At 37.6% G+C, this 18,657-nt stretch overlaps 2 protein-coding genes across 3 annotated transcripts in view; one reads left to right on the top strand and one right to left on the bottom strand.

Moving 5' to 3' along the window:
• Positions 1–455: 455 nt before the first annotated feature.
• LOC111794586 lies at positions 456–5,544 on the top strand. Of its 2 annotated transcripts, XM_023676636.1 has the most exons (5): positions 456–704; positions 2,454–2,916; positions 2,986–3,078; positions 3,189–3,272; positions 5,155–5,544. In XM_023676636.1, exons 2-5 carry the CDS (start codon positions 2,454–2,456, stop codon positions 5,250–5,252), a joined length of 738 nt encoding a protein of 245 aa, XP_023532404.1. In that variant the 5' UTR covers positions 456–704; the 3' UTR covers positions 5,253–5,544. The 2 variants fall into 2 exon arrangements, with proteins under 2 accessions (XP_023532404.1, XP_023532403.1); XM_023676635.1 differs by having other exon boundaries at positions 2,454–3,078.
• A 585-nt stretch (positions 5,545–6,129) lies between these two features.
• Positions 6,130–18,657, bottom strand: part of LOC111795271 (Niemann-Pick C1 protein-like) — a 19,239-nt gene continuing 6,711 nt past the window's right edge. Inside the window, exons 14-39 of the mRNA XM_023677582.1 lie at positions 18,298–18,366; positions 18,053–18,148; positions 17,872–17,979; positions 16,066–16,179; positions 15,806–15,889; positions 15,129–15,257; positions 14,756–14,954; positions 14,506–14,649; positions 14,315–14,358; positions 12,423–12,506; positions 12,225–12,293; positions 12,044–12,120; positions 11,554–11,623; positions 11,075–11,224; positions 10,595–10,663; positions 10,288–10,432; positions 10,115–10,179; positions 9,959–10,024; positions 9,153–9,246; positions 8,924–8,960; positions 8,751–8,808; positions 8,558–8,668; positions 8,224–8,291; positions 6,962–7,028; positions 6,800–6,868; positions 6,130–6,699 (exon numbers count right to left, since the gene is read on the bottom strand). Of these exons, the coding sequence (XP_023533350.1) occupies positions 6,616–6,699; positions 6,800–6,868; positions 6,962–7,028; positions 8,224–8,291; positions 8,558–8,668; positions 8,751–8,808; positions 8,924–8,960; positions 9,153–9,246; positions 9,959–10,024; positions 10,115–10,179; positions 10,288–10,432; positions 10,595–10,663; positions 11,075–11,224; positions 11,554–11,623; positions 12,044–12,120; positions 12,225–12,293; positions 12,423–12,506; positions 14,315–14,358; positions 14,506–14,649; positions 14,756–14,954; positions 15,129–15,257; positions 15,806–15,889; positions 16,066–16,179; positions 17,872–17,979; positions 18,053–18,148; positions 18,298–18,366 (2,370 nt within the window). The 3' untranslated portion in view covers positions 6,130–6,615. The remainder of the gene's footprint in view (positions 6,700–6,799; positions 6,869–6,961; positions 7,029–8,223; positions 8,292–8,557; positions 8,669–8,750; positions 8,809–8,923; positions 8,961–9,152; positions 9,247–9,958; positions 10,025–10,114; positions 10,180–10,287; positions 10,433–10,594; positions 10,664–11,074; positions 11,225–11,553; positions 11,624–12,043; positions 12,121–12,224; positions 12,294–12,422; positions 12,507–14,314; positions 14,359–14,505; positions 14,650–14,755; positions 14,955–15,128; positions 15,258–15,805; positions 15,890–16,065; positions 16,180–17,871; positions 17,980–18,052; positions 18,149–18,297; positions 18,367–18,657) is intronic.

The raw sequence follows: 18,657 nt of genomic DNA, 5'->3' as shown, positions 1-18,657 counted from the left end.
ACGTCGATTGGAGAAGTGAACGAAACATTTCTGTGCAAACCTCTCTTTAGTAGACACATTTTGAAATCGTGAGGTTGACGATGATACGTAACGAGCAAAAATTGACAATATTTGCTAGTGGTGGATTTGAGCTGTTACAAATAATATCATAGCCCGACACTGGACGGTGTGCCAATGAGAACGTTGGCTCCTAAAAGGGCATCAATCGGAGAGGAGAACGAACTCACTTACCCCCAAAGAGAGTAGACTAACGACAATACGTAACGAGCCAAAGCAGACAATAATTATTAGATAGACGACAATATATTGATTAAAATATGATAAAAAGAAATAATAAGGGACTTTGAAGATAAAATCTTGAAAGTTGAAGGACTAATCATGTAATTATCTTAAAATAAGTTTTTCCTTATATAATATATATATATTTTTTGGCCTTTCGAGGACCATAGTTCTGATCCACGTGTCTTTCTGCGAGTCTTTAAGCATTACGTCCTTCAGCTCGTGAAATCTACTCGGAATTTGCAGCACATTGATCATTTTGCGTCCATTTTTGGTTTTGATGAGCAAATATCAATGCATTTTCGAGGTGATTTGATGCACTGAGCAGTGAAGCAACTGTATGAAATTGAGAATTGAAGATTTCTTCTTCCTTCCGATTCCACATGGCTCTCGCTACTTCATCGGAGCGGTTCCTATGAACTAAGGTAAGAACGAACGCTTTTGATGCAATTTGATTTGGATTTGGTTAAGCTAATTTGCTTTTTTTGCAAAGAGGTTCGCGATTTAGTGTTAATTTTGAAATGGAGAATATGATCAGTTCGTGTTCTGTCGTTGAAATTGTTTTGAATTTCAAATTTGTTTCTGCTTCGTTTTGAATTCTATTTAGGTTTTCTCTGAGCTAATTTCGCGTTTTGAGAACTGATTACTTCTTATTAATGATCGGTTTTTCTTTTCATCCTGCATCCTCGCGTTTTTAATCGCAAGAGATGCTAGCAAAAACTGGAAAAATAGAAGAAGCAAGACACTTGTGATTATGCTTCTCAAGTTTTTTTTGTTTCCCCTTCAGTGTTGTAATGTCTTTCAATATGTGAGTAATGCTATAGCAGCCCAAGCCCACCTTGAGTAGATATTGTCCACTTTAGCTCGTTACATATCGTCGTCAGCCTCATAGTTTTAAACGCGTCTACTAGGGATAGGTTTCCACACGTTTATAAGGAATATTTCGTTCCCCTTTCCAATCGATGTGGGATCTCACAATCCACTCTCCTTGAGGGCCCAACGTCCTCGCTGGCACACCGCTCGAAACCTGGCTCTGATACTATTTGTAATAGCTCAAACCCACCGCTAGTAGATATTGTCTGGTTTAACCTGTTACATATCACCGTCTACCTTACGATTTTAAACGCATCTGCTAGGAAGAGGTTTCGATACCCTTATAAGAAATATTTCGTTCCCCTCTCCAACCAACGTAAATCTCACAAATGCATTGGGTTTCGACGATTATCTCTGAGATTGTCTGAAGACGCTTCGGTTGGCTCTAAGCTTGGCACTTCATTTCCATTAACCTATGTCAAAGTACGTTCTAGGAATAAATACCTCCATCAGTCTATTCAAACCACTCAAACAAAAGATAAAGTTAGAAAATGAATAGAAGTCACTGTCTAGAATCTTGCTGATGAAGTGTCAAAGGTTAACATTGTATTTTATTGATACTTTGTATTACAAATTTAAAGGCGTATTCTTTCATAATGTTGGAAATGTGGAACTGCTGCAAAACTCTCTTGGGACAGGTTGTGTTTGTATTATACTGGCTGATATCTAATATTTCTTGTGTTCTTTGATTTTATTATCTAACTATGAGATCTCACATCGGTTAGTGAGGAAATCGAAACATTATTTATAATAGTGTGAAAACCTCTCCCTAGCAAACGCGTTTTAAAACCTTGAGGAGAAGCCCGAAAGGAAAAGCTCAAAGAGGACAATATATGCTAGCGGTGGGCTTGGACCGTTACACTAACTATTTAATGTTATATTGTTTGACGTCTAACAGTTTACTGCAAACCTTAAGCTTAGTTGTTATTGGCTTCTTCTATAAATTCATAACCTATTATGGGCTCCCAAGGAGGGTAGATTGTGAGATCCCACATCGGTTGAAGAGGAAAATGAAGCATTTCTTGTGTAGAAACCTCTCCCTAGTAGACGCATTTTAAAAACCTTGAGGGGAAGCCCGGAAAGGAAAACCCAAAGAGAATAATATAGAATAATATTTTTTAATGGTGGGCTTGGACTGTTATAGATATATTATCGGTCATGATATTATTGTTCATAGGATAACATTTGTTGTTCATATATCTATGGGTATCTTTTGAGTGTTCATTTGAATTATATGTTTCTGTTTCTTGATCTCTCCAATATTTGTATTATGTATCTCTTCAAATTTTGAAACATTTCAGATGGTTCAGAAATCCATAGACTCCAAAGTAAGTGATTCTGGGAAGGAAGCGCCTGCTCATGAAAAGCAACTGCAGATTTCTGCCAAGAAGACAGCATTAAGAGACTTGCAAAATGATAATAGGCTCGCAGCTTCCAACTGTACCGGAAGAGGTCCGAGCAGCGAGTTCATTAAAGTTTCTAGTAACAATAAGCCCTCTCCCGTCTTCACAACGAGTCCGCCTCGTCTCCTTTCTTCGACATCGAATACCGCAAATGGGCACCTCGTTTATATCCGTAGAAAATCCGATGCAGATATAGCAAAGAGTAGTCCTTGTGATAGTTCAAGCATAAAAGCTGATTATCAGAGTAAACTTGGTCAATTAGCTGAAACTGTGCATCTAAAATCCCACGTCAAGGAGTTACAGAACCATTGCTTCCCTGCATTTTCTCCTTCTACAGTGGTGTTTCCCATGAATGCCAACGGTAAATCTTCAGTTCCTCATAAGTATGGCATTAATTTACCCACAGCAGAATCAGACTTTGATTCTGCAGGATGGAAAAATTTGCAGTGGGAACACAGATATCATCAGTTGGAGTTGTTACTGAATAAATTGAACCAATCAGATCAACAAGATTATCTTCAGGGTATGTTCTTCATTTAAGAAAGTGCTTCATCTTATTCCTGAAATAGTTTGAATGAAACTTATTTACTTAATGAATGATTTTACTTTTTTTTTTTCTTTTTTTTTTATCAGTGCTTCGATCGTTGTCATCAGTTGAACTTAGCAGACATGCAGTTGAATTGGAAAAGAGATCCATTCATCTCTCGTTTGAGGAAGGTAGTTTGATATCTGTATTACCTAACTTCACTTTCCTTTTCTGTGATCCTGGGAAAACTATTATAGTCTGCAAAATGAGTTGTTGACAAATTGTTATGTTTGATTCAATTATTTTTGTTCATTGCGGTCTCGTGTGTTTCCATATTGCTTTGAACTTTTGACTTTCCATGATGATTTTTCTTCTTTGGGCTGAAGAAGTCATGGATGTGGACATCTCAAGATTGGATAATTTTTAATATGTTAGTTGAAACCTTATCCCTCCTTTATCTTAAGCTTCCTCTCTCTGTTGGATTTCGACTTGCAAGCATAGAAAGAAGTATATTGTAACAGCTCAAGCCCACCGCTAGTAAAGAAGTATATTGTAACAGCTCAAGCCCACAGCTAGTAAATATTGTTCTGTTTGGGCTTTTCTTTTCGGGGTTCCCCTCAAGGTTTTTAAAACGCATTTGCTAGGGAGATGTTTCCACACTCTTATAAAGAATGCTTCGTTCTCCTCCCCAACCGATGTGGGATCTCACAATTCACCCCCCTTCGGGGCCCAGCATTCTCGCTGGCACTCATTCCCTTCTTCAATCGATGTGGGACCCCCCAATCCACCCTTCTTCGTTGCCCAGTGTCCTTGCTGGCATACCACCTCGTGTCCACACCTCTTCGGGGCTCAGCCTCCTTACTGGCACATCGCCTGGTGTCTGGCTCTGATACCATTTGTAACAGCCCAAGCCCACTGCTAGCAGATATTGTCTTTTTTGGGCTTTCCCTCAAGGTTTTTAAAACGAGTCTGCTAGGGAGAGGTTTCCACACCCTTATAAAGAATGCTTTGTTCTCCTCTCCAACCGACGTGAAATCTCAACTGTCAAATTACAAAACGAAGGGAGTAAAAAAAAGTTCCAAATTTGTTATGAATATTGCTTGGGCACAGAACAGTTTCGCTTATGAACAAGACTGAAATGCTAAAATATATAATGGAGAAAGACTTGTCAAGGATCTGATTGGATGAAAAAAGGCATCAGCTTTCCGCGAGCATTTAACATTCCCTATAAAATACCAAAACTTGCCATCAGATGAACGAAGTCTATAGCTAGTCTTTTCCTTGGGCTTATCTCCTGAAAGTAAGTTTGAAGCCTTCTTTTTTTTATTTCAGCCTAATGGTAACTATTGATGATTGTTGGGAGAGAGTCCTACCTTGGCTAATTAAGGGGATGATCATGAGTTTATAAGTAAGGAATATATCTCCATTGGTACGAGGCCTTTTCGGGAAACTAAAAGTAAAGTCACAAGAGCTTATGCTCAAAGTGGACAATATCATACCATTGTGGAGGTTCGTGGTTCCTAACATGGTATTAGAGTCATGCCCTTAACTTAGCCATGTCAATAGAATCCTCAATTGTCGAACAAAGAAGTTGTGAGCCTCGAAGGTGTAGTAAAAAATGACTCAAGTTTCAAACAAATGGTGTACTTTGTTTGAGGGCTCCAAAGAAAAGCGTCAAATCTCGATTAAGGGGAGGCTGTTCGAGGGCTTCAGAGGAAGGAGTCAAATCTCGATTAAGGGGAGGCTGTTCGAGGGCTCCATAGGCCCCAGGGAAGGCTCTATGGTGCACTTTGTTCGAGGGGAGGATTCTTGAGGATTGTTGGGAGGGAGTCCCATATTGACTCGTTAAGGTGATGATCTTGGGTTTATAAGTAAAGAATACATCTTTATTGGTACGAGGCCTTTTGGAGAAACAAAAAGTAAAGCCATGAGAGCTTAAGCTCAGAATGGACAATATCATACTATTGTGGAGATTTGGGATTCCTGACCGTACCTCTTATTTTTTTAGTCCTTCCTAGTTTTGCTTTGGAGCATGATCCAAGTAACATAAAATTCCTCTTTTCTTCATGACAGCAAAAGAGTTGCAGCGAGTTGGGGTCTTGAATGTGCTGGGAACTCCTGTGAACAATATCAAACTGCCATTGGCTCATCAAGACGGATCAGAGATGTAATCGTATAGACATAACATGTTTTTCTTTTTCAACCTATTGTTCTTCAAGTAGGACGAAGATAGCGTTCTGGACTGCGATTGCATCGAGTTTGCTCAGAATTCGCCATTCTCAGTCGCCACGAACCAGATGTTTGCTGGTTTCTAGTAATATTCTGCCTACTATTCCTCCTCCTCATAATAGTTCTCACGTGTTTGACAAAGGTTTTAAGAAAAGATTGCTACTGTATGTGACTGTTACCAGGAAGAAAAATGGAAACAGATCCACTTCCGTATAAATGCTTCTTTTTTTAATCCTGTTGGCGAATGTGTTCCTCATTTGAATTTGTTTTATTGTCTTTGATTGAGTTTATGTCACAGGAAAAAAAATGGATTCAGATGAGAATTTTTTTATTTAAAAGTTAGATCAATGAGGCAGAGTCATTTTCATCGACTAAAGAGGCATTTAATGTAATCCTAATAGTGTCACGACTGAATGGCCGAATCGTTTGAGCTTCAAGCTCAATCATTGCACCCTATAGACAAGCGATTTCCCAACTATATATGAACTACACCAGAGTTGGCAAAGTGAATAAGTCTAAATTCAAACAACGCTTTGTTGACAACGATTATTACAACCGCCCACACGAAGAGTCAGATGTTGTGGATATTGAGATGTTGTGGATATTGAGAAGTAGTCGATTGCATGGATATTTAGTCTAATAGATTCATAAATTTTTAAAAACTACCAACATTCAAAGATAAAGTTTGTTATGTTAAAAATTAGAGACTAAATCCACGCTAAATTTTGTATTATTACGAAGATTTAAACCCTAACTATTGAAAACAAATATTTGATGGGATGATGGGATATTATAAGATAGTTGATGTGATTGCTGAGATGGTTTGTTACATAATGTATTGAAAAAGAAACTAAACCAAGAATTACAATATTTTTTCAAATAAAATAACCCTATTCGTTACTCGAGTCTAAACCATTAATCGAACATTTGCCTACATTCATCTTTTTATACCGACTCTATCTATAAAATATCACTGTAACAACCTTCCTAACTAATTACTATCATACCCTTAAAATAGCATTCCTATTATCCATTTCTATGCAACTAACACATGCTTCTAGACGACTCTAACAATATAAAAAGCCATCATACATCGAAGTAATAGTCCGATCTCATTCTTCTAAGAATTTGAAACTCTTATTAGTTATATACATTGACCTGTGCTTACATAAACATAACTTCAGCTCGAACTGCAATTCTCGAAAGACTACCGTCTGAATTTCGTCAGCAAGATCAGAGATTAGTATATGAGAATTAACAGCAACATATTCCTGACGGACAGGACAGGCTTCATCATGCCTAGCCTTATGAAACATGAAGCTCAGTTTCGATAGGAGCATCGCCTTCTACCAAATATCTCGATGGTGGTCCGATCATACTCAATATTACCTGCAAGGGGCGAGGAAATAAGTAATATATGGCTCGATCATCCCTCGATAGAAGGGACGTGACATCGGTGGTTATAAGAACAGTTGGCTTTTGAACTTACAGGTAGAAACACAAGGCCGTGGAGGAAACCAATGATGACCAATGCAAGGTACATTTGGAAGTAATAAATCTGCAGAATCCACAGCCAAAATTTGTCTTTATAGGTTCTCAAAAGAGACTAGCATGAATTTGTAAGAGAGTTTAAGGGTTAGAGACTAGATACCACAAATATTTCCGATTTTGCGAAACAAAGAACGATGACACCGACGAGCTTTGTGAGAGTAATCCCACTGCAAAACGAGTGAAAACATTAGTTTCTGCAAGACAAATATTTGAAAAAGTTTCAACGAGAACCTCGTGGTTCTAATGATAACGCGAAATATCCTCATCTATCCTTTAGACTGAAGGGAAAGCTAAGGAAACTTATTCCAAGTGATTCTAGGATCACACAACTCTTCTAGAAAATGTTGAGTAGCCACGTACAAAGGAAAATCTCGGTCAAGTATAAGACTTGCATAGAGTAGAAAGCATCACAGGAATCATTTCTTCTGCGAGGTCTCACATTGGTTGGAGAGAATGAAACATTATTTATAAAGGTATGAAAACCTCTCCCTAGTAGATGCGTTTTAAAACCTTGAGGGAAAGCTCGGAAGGGAAAGCATAGAGAAGATAATATATGCTAGCGGTGGGTTTAGACTGCTACAAATGGTATTAGAGCCAGACACTGGGCGATGTACCAGCGAGGAGGCTGAGCTTCGAAGGGGGTAGACACGAGGCAATGTGTCATCAAAAACGTTGGGCCCTGAAGAGGGTGGATTGGGGGGTCCCACATCGATTGGAGAAAGGAACGAGTGCCAGGGTCCTCACTAGGCTCTAAAGGGGGGTGGATTTGTGAGATTCCACATTGGTTGGGGAGGAGAACGAAATATTCTTTATAAAGGTGCGGAAACCTCTCCCTAGTAGACGCGTTTTAAAACCTTGAGGGAAAGCTCGGAAGGGAAAGCACAAAGAGGACAATATCTGCTAGTGGTGGGCTTGGACTGTTACAAATGGTATTAGAGCCAGACACCGGGCGATGTGCTAGCGAGGAGGCTGAGCTCCGAAGGAAATAGACACGAGGCGGTGTGTCATCAAGGACGCTGGCCCCGAAGAGGGTGGATTGGGGGTCCCACATCGATTGGAGAAGGAAACGAGTGTCAGCGCCTTCGTTGGGCTATGAAGGGGCGTGGATTGTGAGATCTCACATCGGTTGGGGAGGAGAACAAAATATTCTTTATAAGGGTGTGAAAACCTCTCCCTAGCAAACGCATTTTAAAACTTTGAGGGGAAGCCTGAAAGGAAAAGTAAAAAAATGACCATATTGCTAGCTTTTAACATTGGAACATTCGAAGTCATCCATCTTTTATTGAATTTGATCCACAGAAGCTGATACCAAGTATTGAATATGTTGTAATACCAAAACTAGAAAAGCAAAATAATGTCTACCTGAATACAGAAGCCCCCATTGTCGTCAACGCCTCCCGAGCTCGCTGGCTTCTGTCACCGCAGCTAACCTACAAGAAGGCATTTGGTCAATAATATTAGTAATGAAAAAGGGTAAAACACAAGATGCATCATCCAGTTACGTGCTAGCTATTCGGTTCCATAGCTTTTCCAACGAAATACCATACTAATCAAATGGCCTCGTCTTAAACCGACATGAACCACCCGTGGCAGTATTCCACCAAGAAATTTCGTGTAAAGACTTGGATAATTCAAATTAAGAGACTAAACCACGAAGTTGAAATAGCTTGATGAAGTTATCGGGGTCGATACTAACCGAAAAGGCATGGACTAAATGGACGCAAAACTCGACCGCAATTCCTATCGACATTAATATGTTAACAACAGAGACAGCATTTAGTTGAATATTCAGAATCGCCATTACTCCCTGTCAAAAAATGAAGAAAAAAATAGATGAAAATAAAGCAAAATTTTATTAGACTCCACAAAAAGGAGTAACAGAGGGGTACCATGAGATCAATAATAATCATAGCCAAAACAAGTATAATGATTCCCGAACTCCACAAACTGCATTTCAAAATAACGAGACGAAAGTATAATCAAATAAAGAAGAGTAATTTTCACGCTATAAGAAGTACGCGTCGTACTTGTACGTCGATGAAACACAAAATGAGATTCATACCATGATGTTATGACCAGAGAGACAATAAATATGGCACCTGCAATTGCATCAAAGAAAATCCTCAGTGAGATTCTTAGAGATCTCGTTAAGACGTTAATAAAGCCAACAAAGTAACACGGGAACCAACATTGTCGATGATATAATAATGATGATTTCCCTAGCAGTAAAATTCCACAAGACTTCGCAAAACAAAACAAAAAAAACGCTTTCTGTTCCCTACGATACTAACCGAGTGCTATGGCAATGTTCATCAAAGCTGTCTTCCATATATCAAGATACTGCTCAAAGAATATATAGAAGACAGAGTATGGGAAGATATCCATCTGCAATAGAGCAACTGTCAGTAAAATATCAAGATCTCGAGTCCTAGACCATCCAACTGAAATATAGAATCTAAAAAAAATATAAGCATTGTGGATGCAAGTGCCTTGACCGAATGAGTTCCTCGAGGGTAACTACCAAAGAAGGTAAGTTTTAAAAGTAATAATTGACACATGCTACTAAAAAAATATGTGAACCACAAACACATGCTACTAAAAACTACCCAATGCTTTATTTCTATCCTAGTTGATCATGATTCGATAATAGAAGTATACTTTTGTCTGTAAATACTGCATATTTGATTTCATCCATAAATTTTCTTCCCTATAAGTTCGAGTCTCAATACGAATGCTAGTCTTACTATTCATAACAGAATATACCACATTCTCATTTTGGGCGCAACAGATCTACTAATTCTTTGATTCCAGTCAGTAAGAAGGATCTTGAACTAAGAAATAGATTCTAGAAGCTAAACTAAAAAAAGGGTATCCTGAGCAATTTTAATAATTGGGTTCATTGATATTCCTGGTATAGTAGATGCTATCACACACAGTGATATCGGGGCAGGATTAATTATCTAGTATTTCTTATAGTTTGGTATAGATCAAAATCAGTTGCATATTTTATTCTGCAGCTATGAGGTCTAATACAGAAAAGCATGCAAAAAATTGGTCAGCTTGCCATGAGAATTGAAAGTTTAGTCGCAACTCAAACCTTCAAAGAATCAGAAATCTTTGAGCAGAACTCCTTAGCAGCTCGCAGTGCATTTACATAGTCACCCTGCAAAGAATGAAGTTTATAAATATCTCGACTAAATAATGCAGACGACACCGAGTTCAAAACCACGAAAACACTATTCTACTAGCATACTTGTTTATTAAGTGGCGTGTGATAGCTCCGAAACTCCGAAGCTTTTATGATGCCACTTTCATAACCTGAAATAAGTTATGAGCAAACATGTAATGAACAGAGCTAACCAGGATTTAGTTTAATGCATTCAGTAGCTGAAGAAATGATAAAACAAAGAAAAGTTAAGTTATGACCATTCAAGTTCACACTATTGGTATAAGCCCCATGACCACCCTTTGCACAATCTGCAGATGGCAGAGAATTGAGGAACCATGGAAGCTTCTCCCGGAATTGCACGGTCGTAGGACGGCCAGTAACCAAATCGGAGTGGTGGAAGCACTGGAAAAAAACATAGAAATTAGCCAATGTTCTTTTCTTTCGGCATTAATCCAGTCTTATGTCGCTTGATTAATGCATAGGCTGTCGGATTACATCGATCCGACTAAAACAGTAGGTGACCATAAAGTATTGAAAACTATGGAATAGATAATAGAACTTTACAGTTGTACAATCTTGGCACACTCCTTCACTTGCATCACAGAACCCTTCATCTGGAATACAGCATGGAGGCTGGAGAAAGAAAATGTATGCGTCAGTAGTCATGAAATGGTGTCATGAAGTGATGGCCTTTTCTTTTTTTTCATCTATTATTACATTTGATTGACCCAAATTTAGAAATCTAATAAAATGGAAAGTTCGCGGGCGATTATTTACTCTTTTTATATGTGTTTTGGTACTTAGGTTAGTTAGCCCATGAACCGACCTCTCATAAGAAATGGATTGGTCGTGGATTCCTTCTGCCACCCTAACCAATGAACTATTAGGATTCATTGTTATGGTCACTTAAGAAGAATTATATGCAGCATTAGGTCAAAATATACAGTTGGAACTTGCAGAAAATCTCAAGTTGTGGGACGAGGTGCGACCGTCAGCAGTAAAGTAGAGCATTGGCAGGAAAGAAAGTAGCTCTGTGGACCTAACCTGGTCATCTGGTGGACAATAAGAACCATTTGTGAATTTCCGGCAGCAACCAAATGCCTCTGGCGACAACCATACAAGAAAATCATCAAGCCATGAGGCTGCTGGCTTAGCAATGTAGTTCAATTCTGGTGTCAATGACGCTCGTGATATCTGAAAGGAGGATGTATAAGGTGAATAAACGTACACTTACAAGAAAAGAAGAAAAAAAAAAGCACGACATAGCATCACGCGAGATAATAGACACGAAAGTTTCCATTTATGATGAGCTTAGCCCAAGGCAAGCACTTAGTTAAACATGATGAATATATTTTACCAAACCCCAACATGCATATATCAGCCGCTTTTGAGCTTAAAAAAATAACACTCATTCACCCTCTTTTAGGCAAATCTAAAGCTGAACCAAAGGAAAAAAAAAAAAAAAAAAAAACTTTATCCAATTAATACTCATGATTGTAATCTACTCCACAGATTTGGCTTACCTCATTCAACAGAGAGTTTGCATCACACTGGCTGATGGAGCACAGCTGGTTTGTATGTCTAGACTTTGAGCTGAGTAGCATTATTAAACATTAGATTGATATGCATTTCAACGTAAATACTCGACTCCACGCACTTTGTCGAAAGCAGATAATAAAACTAAGTTAACTGAAACAACAAATCAGATATTAACTTCGCTTCATGACCGCCAGGGACTGTTCGGCAGGTGTCGTCAACTTCCAAGATAAGTTTATAAGAACAAACATATAGCGAAAACATGTTCACATGACTACTTTTTTGAAGTTATTTTCTATTGATCTTCATTAGTTTGTTTCTCCAAATCACAAATTTCTAGAACAACCACCATGTCTCTATTTGTGCCCTCTTTGTTTGTTCCCTAAATTCCATTAATTGCGTATTCTCACTTATATGCATGCAAGCACACACATATACATAATTGAAACAAGCAAATAGAAAATCATAGACAGATACCTATAATTATAATCCTTCACAACAAAATATAATGGTGGCCCAATTCGTAGATATTCTGCGAGATCATCGAAGTAACCCTGATATAAGAAAAGAAGAAAAATAAGATGGCAAGGAACACACAAGAAAGAAAAAGAAAGAAAATTACTCATAAAATTCCGAAAACCGAACATGAAGCTCAAACCTGAAGGTAAGAATCTCGTGGGAGGACGATCTTTTGTTCCAATCCGACCTCGATCTTTGTAGATAATGCCTATGATGGTTAAATAAAGTAGTAAAAGTGGATATGTAAGAGCAGGTAATACTTGTCCGGTACTATTCTAATGCCACGTGCACTGTATGATCGATCATAAGGAAAGTCGATCTGAAATGAGAAACTTACAATGCTTCCTAAAGTCAGGCCAACAAAGATGATAACAACAGCAATCTTAACTCCCCAAAGTCCAAGAAGGGGTGCATGAACATCCTACAACAGAATAAGGATTTAATATTTATGGAATATCACAAGCGAAAATGTATCAATATTCCAATTCTATGGCAGAATAACAACAAATCTTTATTTGCTCAAATTTTAAAATGAATCTTGTAAGCCCAATATTTCAAGTATTTCCAATTTTCATTATTAGGGTTAATTGTGGTGCTTATTTGATTAATGCTGTTATTAGGCTTATTTTTAATTTTGGTTGAAGTCCAAATTAAAGTGTTGAGCTCAAAAGAGTTAATTCGGGCTTCCTAACCGTAATAAAGATCATTTGGTTTTGTTGGCAAGTGATGAAGGGGGAAAGTGTTTTATTAAGAGGAAAGCAAATCTGTGGAAAAAATAAAAAACTCGCCACCTACGGGCTTCATCTCCTCCTCCTCCTACCATACACCTCCTATTATTCTTCTTCTCCGTCGTTCATCACCACATCACCACCAAACAGTACCTCCATTTCTGCGATGTTTCTCCTTCTCACGCATGACAGCTTCCTTCATGAAGTATCGTTCACCTGCTCCTTGCTGATAGCCCACATGCCACAACCGCTGATACTTGATGCCGAGACTCATCAACCAAACAACAACAGCCATTGTCTCCCCCACCTCTCTCTCTATGCCATTCACATGTAGCTGCTTCATATCCAGCGTCTTACTCTCCTCTTTGTCGATAACACCTAGGCTGCCAGCGAGATCAACGATCCTACAACTTTGCAGCAGCACGTCCTCTTTCTTCAGCCTTCGAACTTGCACAACAGCTTCAAGTTCTTCAATCAGCAGCGTGAGTTTTTCTTTCACTGATCTGTTAGAGGTGAGTTCATGTTCCTGACTTGATTGTGGTGATTTTGGGTGGCTCTGTTTTGAGACACTAGCTTTCCAACCTCATTTCAGGTTGTTCATAGGTGCAAAGCCCAAAGAGGACAATATTTGCTAGCGGTGGACCTATGCTGTTACACTAACTAACTACCTTTTAGTGGCGCTTTGTCTTATATGACTAACCCACCTAGGCAACATAGTTAGTTCAAACTTGAAGTTACTCCTCTTCATGTTCAGCCAGAATGACTTTTATAAAGTACAGTATTGGGGTAGAAGTGATACCATTAGGGAGTCGCTAACCAAGCTTTAATGACTCTTGGTTTATCGGGATGGACCCACACAGGCACAATAGTTAGATTAGTAAGGGATTGATTAATTGCACACCTACACCAAATATTTTTATGATTTCAATCTAAGGCCCTTATGTATCAAGGTGCTGTGTGGATAGCTGATTAGGACCTTGCAAGTATTTGGTATAAAAGCAGCTTCATACCCCTTAAGTGAGGCTATTTACCAAGTATTTTTATACTCACTCATGCTATCCTCTTTTTTCATATGGTACCTGAACTTACAAGGTGCATAACAAGGGCGTTCATTCTGGAAAGGCTATTGAGATAGTGATGGACTAGAGTTTTCTTTTGGATCGTAGAAATTTCTAGTTCATGCTTTTTGCACCGTTCATTAGCTCGTTGACTTATAATCATTTAAATATTCTTTTCTCATTTGGTTTTGAAATATAAGTTGGATTCATCTTTTCAGATTGTTCTAAATGCTTTACTGAGATACCAAATTCAAAATATCTTCAAATTTTAAACATTTTGTTAAGTTGAAATGATTTGTTTGGTTTACTAGAGTTTCCACTTGTTTTCAAAAGTTCATGATTTGCATGCAGTAGTAACTCTCAGAACTCTAGTTTAAGAAGTTGGGTCATTATATAGAATATTCTAATATAATACAACCTTCTGCCACGACCCACAAACATACCTTCATGTACCGAGAAAGAAGCCCAAGTCTCCTCTGATTGAAACCTAGAATTTATTCCAGTTGTCTAATCAGAACTAAAAAGATTCACAGGGGGGGAAGGAAGGTAAATCTAACTTAGACAAGCAACCATAGATTATAACATAACTGAGAACTTAAATAGAAAATGCAGTTTCAGAAAATTTCATACGAACCTTGGTTCGGTTCATCAGAACGTGGAGGAACTTTTATGCACGGAAAACAGTCAACTCTGTGATTCTCAGCTCTCAGAATATCAAACACAATAAGCGCGACAAATGCTGACAGTTGAAGAATGAAGTCCAGAAACACTGCCAAAGCTAAATGAAGTAGGAAAAAACAAGAAAGAAAGAAGGCAATTAACAGGGATGACAGAGACAACTAATATTTCTTGGCAGTGAAGTAAAATGGGGAGAAAAACCACACCAGCAAACATGGAAAAGACACGACATGCTGGCATGGGAACAAAAGTTCCAACTGCAAAAGCCAAGATCTCCGACAAACTAGCTAGTGTTATGGACGGACCAACTTCAACCAGCGCGTTGCTTATGCGCTCTTCTAAAGTCAACTCAAATGGTTGTCGTTTTACAGCATGTACTAATATACACATGTTATCGACTCCAACCTGATTAAGGCGACAACGAGAGAATATGTCAGACAACAACTTCCACCAACGAACAAATATTTTAAAACTCAACAAAATGGTAATAACAACTTTTGTGCCATTTTATGTGACAAAAGACTGATATCAAGAGAATCAATAGAAAAGTATAAACTTCAAAGCATTATAATTACCTACCGCCAAGACCAGGAATGGGATAACCTCCATAATTATTAATGTTGATTTTACTCCCAAAGCACTGAAAAATCCAACAGATCCTAGAACAGACAGCACGACGAGTAGAACTCCTGAGAGGCCAAGCAACACCTGAGATTTTTAAATAGAATCTTGGTATGAGATTAAAGGAAGCGCAATCAAATAAGAAAACAGAATCAATACTTAATATATCAACAATAATTTCAAAGTTAAAAGGGTATTGCAAGTTAACATACTCATCCAATTATGAAGCTAATTGATCAACAAATAGAAAGTATGCATCAATTCCACAAATGTAAGCTAAGTATAGTCATCAAGAATAGAAATGACAAAAGGGCAAGGCAACGTGGGGCGGAGAAATTTAGTCCACCTCCCATCGAAAAAGAAATTAGATAAGTTTTTTCTCCAGTTTCATTTTGAACAGCATTCATGAGAGAATGGAGTATGCAATAAAGATTATCCATGTTTTCAGGGTTTTTCACTGTTTTACTGTGTTTATATACATCTCTCCTTCTCGGAGGACTTCTCTTAAACATCTCAAGCCCTGAAGGAAAGATATGATGTAGAATAATGACCAGTTAATTACCAGGATCCATAAATAAGAGGCAGTAAAAGTAAACCACATGTACAAAATACTCAAACATTAGTCCGACACCCACCTTGGATGAAAGGTAGAAAGACGACGAAATATTTGAATCTCCCAAAGCCACTGATATGTAGGCAAACATAACGAGGTAGCTTACCTGATAAATGTTAAGAGAATAAAGGCTTAAAATAAAGAAAGCGATTCAGTAAAATAAATGCATAGAATCAAGTATAAAAGGTTGATCAATTGACTGATGCCTACAACAAAACTGTATTACTTAAATTATATATTGCCTTGAAGTAACAAAAAGGATGCTACCCTTCATTGACTTACAGCAATTGTCAGGACATCTGCAGTGCTCTCTCTTTTCAGTTCCTCCTCAATTGAACTCTCCGATGAAAAAGAAAGAGTGAGATTCTTGGACTGTACTAGTGGAAGCAGTTCCTCCTGTCGATGTAAGTTGGAGCAATATGCATTCAATTATTCCAAGACCCACATAGAAAGTGGATGTTCAATGACCAAAATTAAAATTTCAAAAGCNAAAAAAAAAAAAAAAAAAAAAAAAAAAAAAAAAAAAAAAAAAAAAAAGATAAAAGTCTAGGACGAAAACCACGTTTCCATCTTCTTAGGTTATTTAAGGATGAGATTCCTTATCACCTCTTTGTAATCCATTCTCTTAGTGAAAAGGCAAGGGAGTTTTTTGTTTCTTTATGATTAGTTCTTCATTTTTGCATATAGATACAACGCTCTAATACCTTCCCCCTATTGTCTTGAAGAAATATAGTTTATCATTCATTGAATTGAAACCATAGAGGTTAGATCGTAAAATTATTATTAAAAAAGGATAAGATAGATAGTTACAGCTGCCAAAGAAAAGGAAAATATCATAACCTTGAAGAAAGAATAGCCTTGGGACACAAATAAAAGTGAAAAATAATAGCCATTCCCAAATATTTAAAAAAATTAACATCTATAAAGGAATATGAACCATAAAGGAAAACTATCCCTTTAAATTGCCAGGAATTTCACACTCCCTTCACATTTCTTGTGGCTATTATATTTGTGAGATCCCACATTGGTTGGGGAGGAGAACGAAACATTCTTTATAAGGGTGTAGAAACCTCTCGCTAGCAGATGCGTTTTAAAAACCTTGAGAGAAAAACCCGAAAGGAAAAACTCAAAGAGGACAATATCTGCTAGCGGTGGGATTGGGCTATTACAAATGGTATCAGAGCCAGACATCAGGCGATGTGCCAGCGAGGAGGCTGAGCCACGAAGGGGGTGGACACGAGGTGGTGTGGGGAGCCCCACATCGATCGGAGAAGGAGGAACGAGTGCCAGTAAGAATGTTGGGCCCTGAAGGGGGTGGATTGTGAGATCCCACATCGGTTGGGGAGGAGAACGAAACATTCTTTATAAGGGCGTGGAAACCTCTCCCTAGCAGACCCGAAAGGGAAAGTCCAAAGAGGACAATATCAACTAGCGCTGGGCTTGGTCCGTTACAATATTGTACATTTGGTAGTAGCTGTTGTGTTGGCAATCTACAATGCTCAAAGAAAATTAATTACACATGAAAATGATATCATATTGATAGAAGTCAAAAAATCTAAACCAGTATTGGTCCCTCAGCCTAAAGCCATTAAGCAATTGCTTACCTTCATCCTTTCCCACATACTCAATTTATAACAAATATCCATAGCAACTTCTCTAACTAATTACTAATATCATTTCTATCACATATTCTACAAACAACAAAATATGTCTACACGCAAATGATCAGACAAGAAACAAGCATCAGACGAGTGATCTAAAATGTTCTAGGCTTGCTTCAGAGAAGAGGTCAGCGAGGCAACCTCACTGAGGGACGAACTGCAGAATGCATCAATATTTTAGAAAAAAAAGACTGAAAGAAGTTAATATATATATATATTCTAAAATCCCACATTCCCCTAAACACTCCCCTTACAAAAGCTCTAGTATATTATCTTTATCGTAAATCCAATAACAGAACAGCCTTGGAGTCCAATAGGACGACTACAACGTTTCACAGGAGTAAGAACTATGAGTTAATGCATCAATCTGGAATGTTCGTGGAGCGTTCGAAGCTCCTAAAAAACTAAACAAGCAAACAGTTCAAACCTTAGCTAACTTGACGAAAGCTTTTTCCCACGCTATTGCTTTCCCATTCTCATCGCCAACATCATCGATTGCATTATTAACAGGATATGTGACAACAAATGCAGAGGCCTGACATCAGTCAATCAAGATAAAATTAGGAAAACGTCGTAAAAACATCTACAAGTAAGGGAGAAGATACAACCTCAGAATAATTGTTCCCAACAAATCCACCCAAGGATGTGCTGGGATCAAGCGGAGCCTTGAAAGCACTGAAACATGTCTCTGTGGAAGTATAATGCTGAAGACAACATTTCATGGGCCGAAAATTAAAATCTTAGAATTAAAGAGCATAAACAGAAAACCCAATTTTAAAACATTGACAAGAAACTTCGCAGTTAGTGAAAATAGAATTAAAAAAGATGAGCATTATGATTACAATAAGTTTACCTGGAGGCAATACTCAACATGTTCCACTCCTCCATACTCGTCAAAATTTTCAGGGTCCATTTTAAAGTACTGTAAAACAAAAGAATTTGGATGAGTAAATTTATTTTCTAAAAGATTCATAAAAATGTTTTTATAGAAATAATTATAATAATAACATTTAAAAATAATAACTATAATTGCGAATATAGCATTTTCTTAATGTAGTTTATTTTTCAGCTATTATCTTTTAATATTCCATTTCAATTACGCAAAATTTGCAGCTACTCATAAAAAAAAAAAAAAAAAAAAAAAAAAAAAAAAAAAAAAAAAAAAAAAAAAAAAAAAAAAAAAAAAAAAAAAAAAAAAAAAAAAAAAAAAAAA

Source organism: Cucurbita pepo, chromosome LG05 (assembly GCF_002806865.2).
Source record: "Cucurbita pepo subsp. pepo cultivar mu-cu-16 chromosome LG05, ASM280686v2, whole genome shotgun sequence".
NCBI classification, from domain to species: domain Eukaryota; kingdom Viridiplantae; phylum Streptophyta; class Magnoliopsida; order Cucurbitales; family Cucurbitaceae; genus Cucurbita; species Cucurbita pepo.
Note: the sequence above shows the minus strand (reverse complement) of the source record. Positions and strands in the feature narration are given on the sequence as shown.

Bases quoted from the DNA above. Each gene is read 5' to 3' on its own strand.
- LOC111794586 (XM_023676635.1), top strand. From the start codon at position 2,454: ATGGTTCAGAAATCCATAGACTCCAAAGTAAGTGATTCTGGGAAGGAA. The intron at 3,079-3,188 runs GTATGTTCTTCA...TTTTTTTATCAG, and splicing joins TCAACAAGATTATCTTCAGG to TGCTTCGATCGTTGTCATCA. The intron at 3,273-5,154 runs GTAGTTTGATAT...TCTTCATGACAG, and splicing joins TCATCTCTCGTTTGAGGAAG to CAAAAGAGTTGCAGCGAGTT.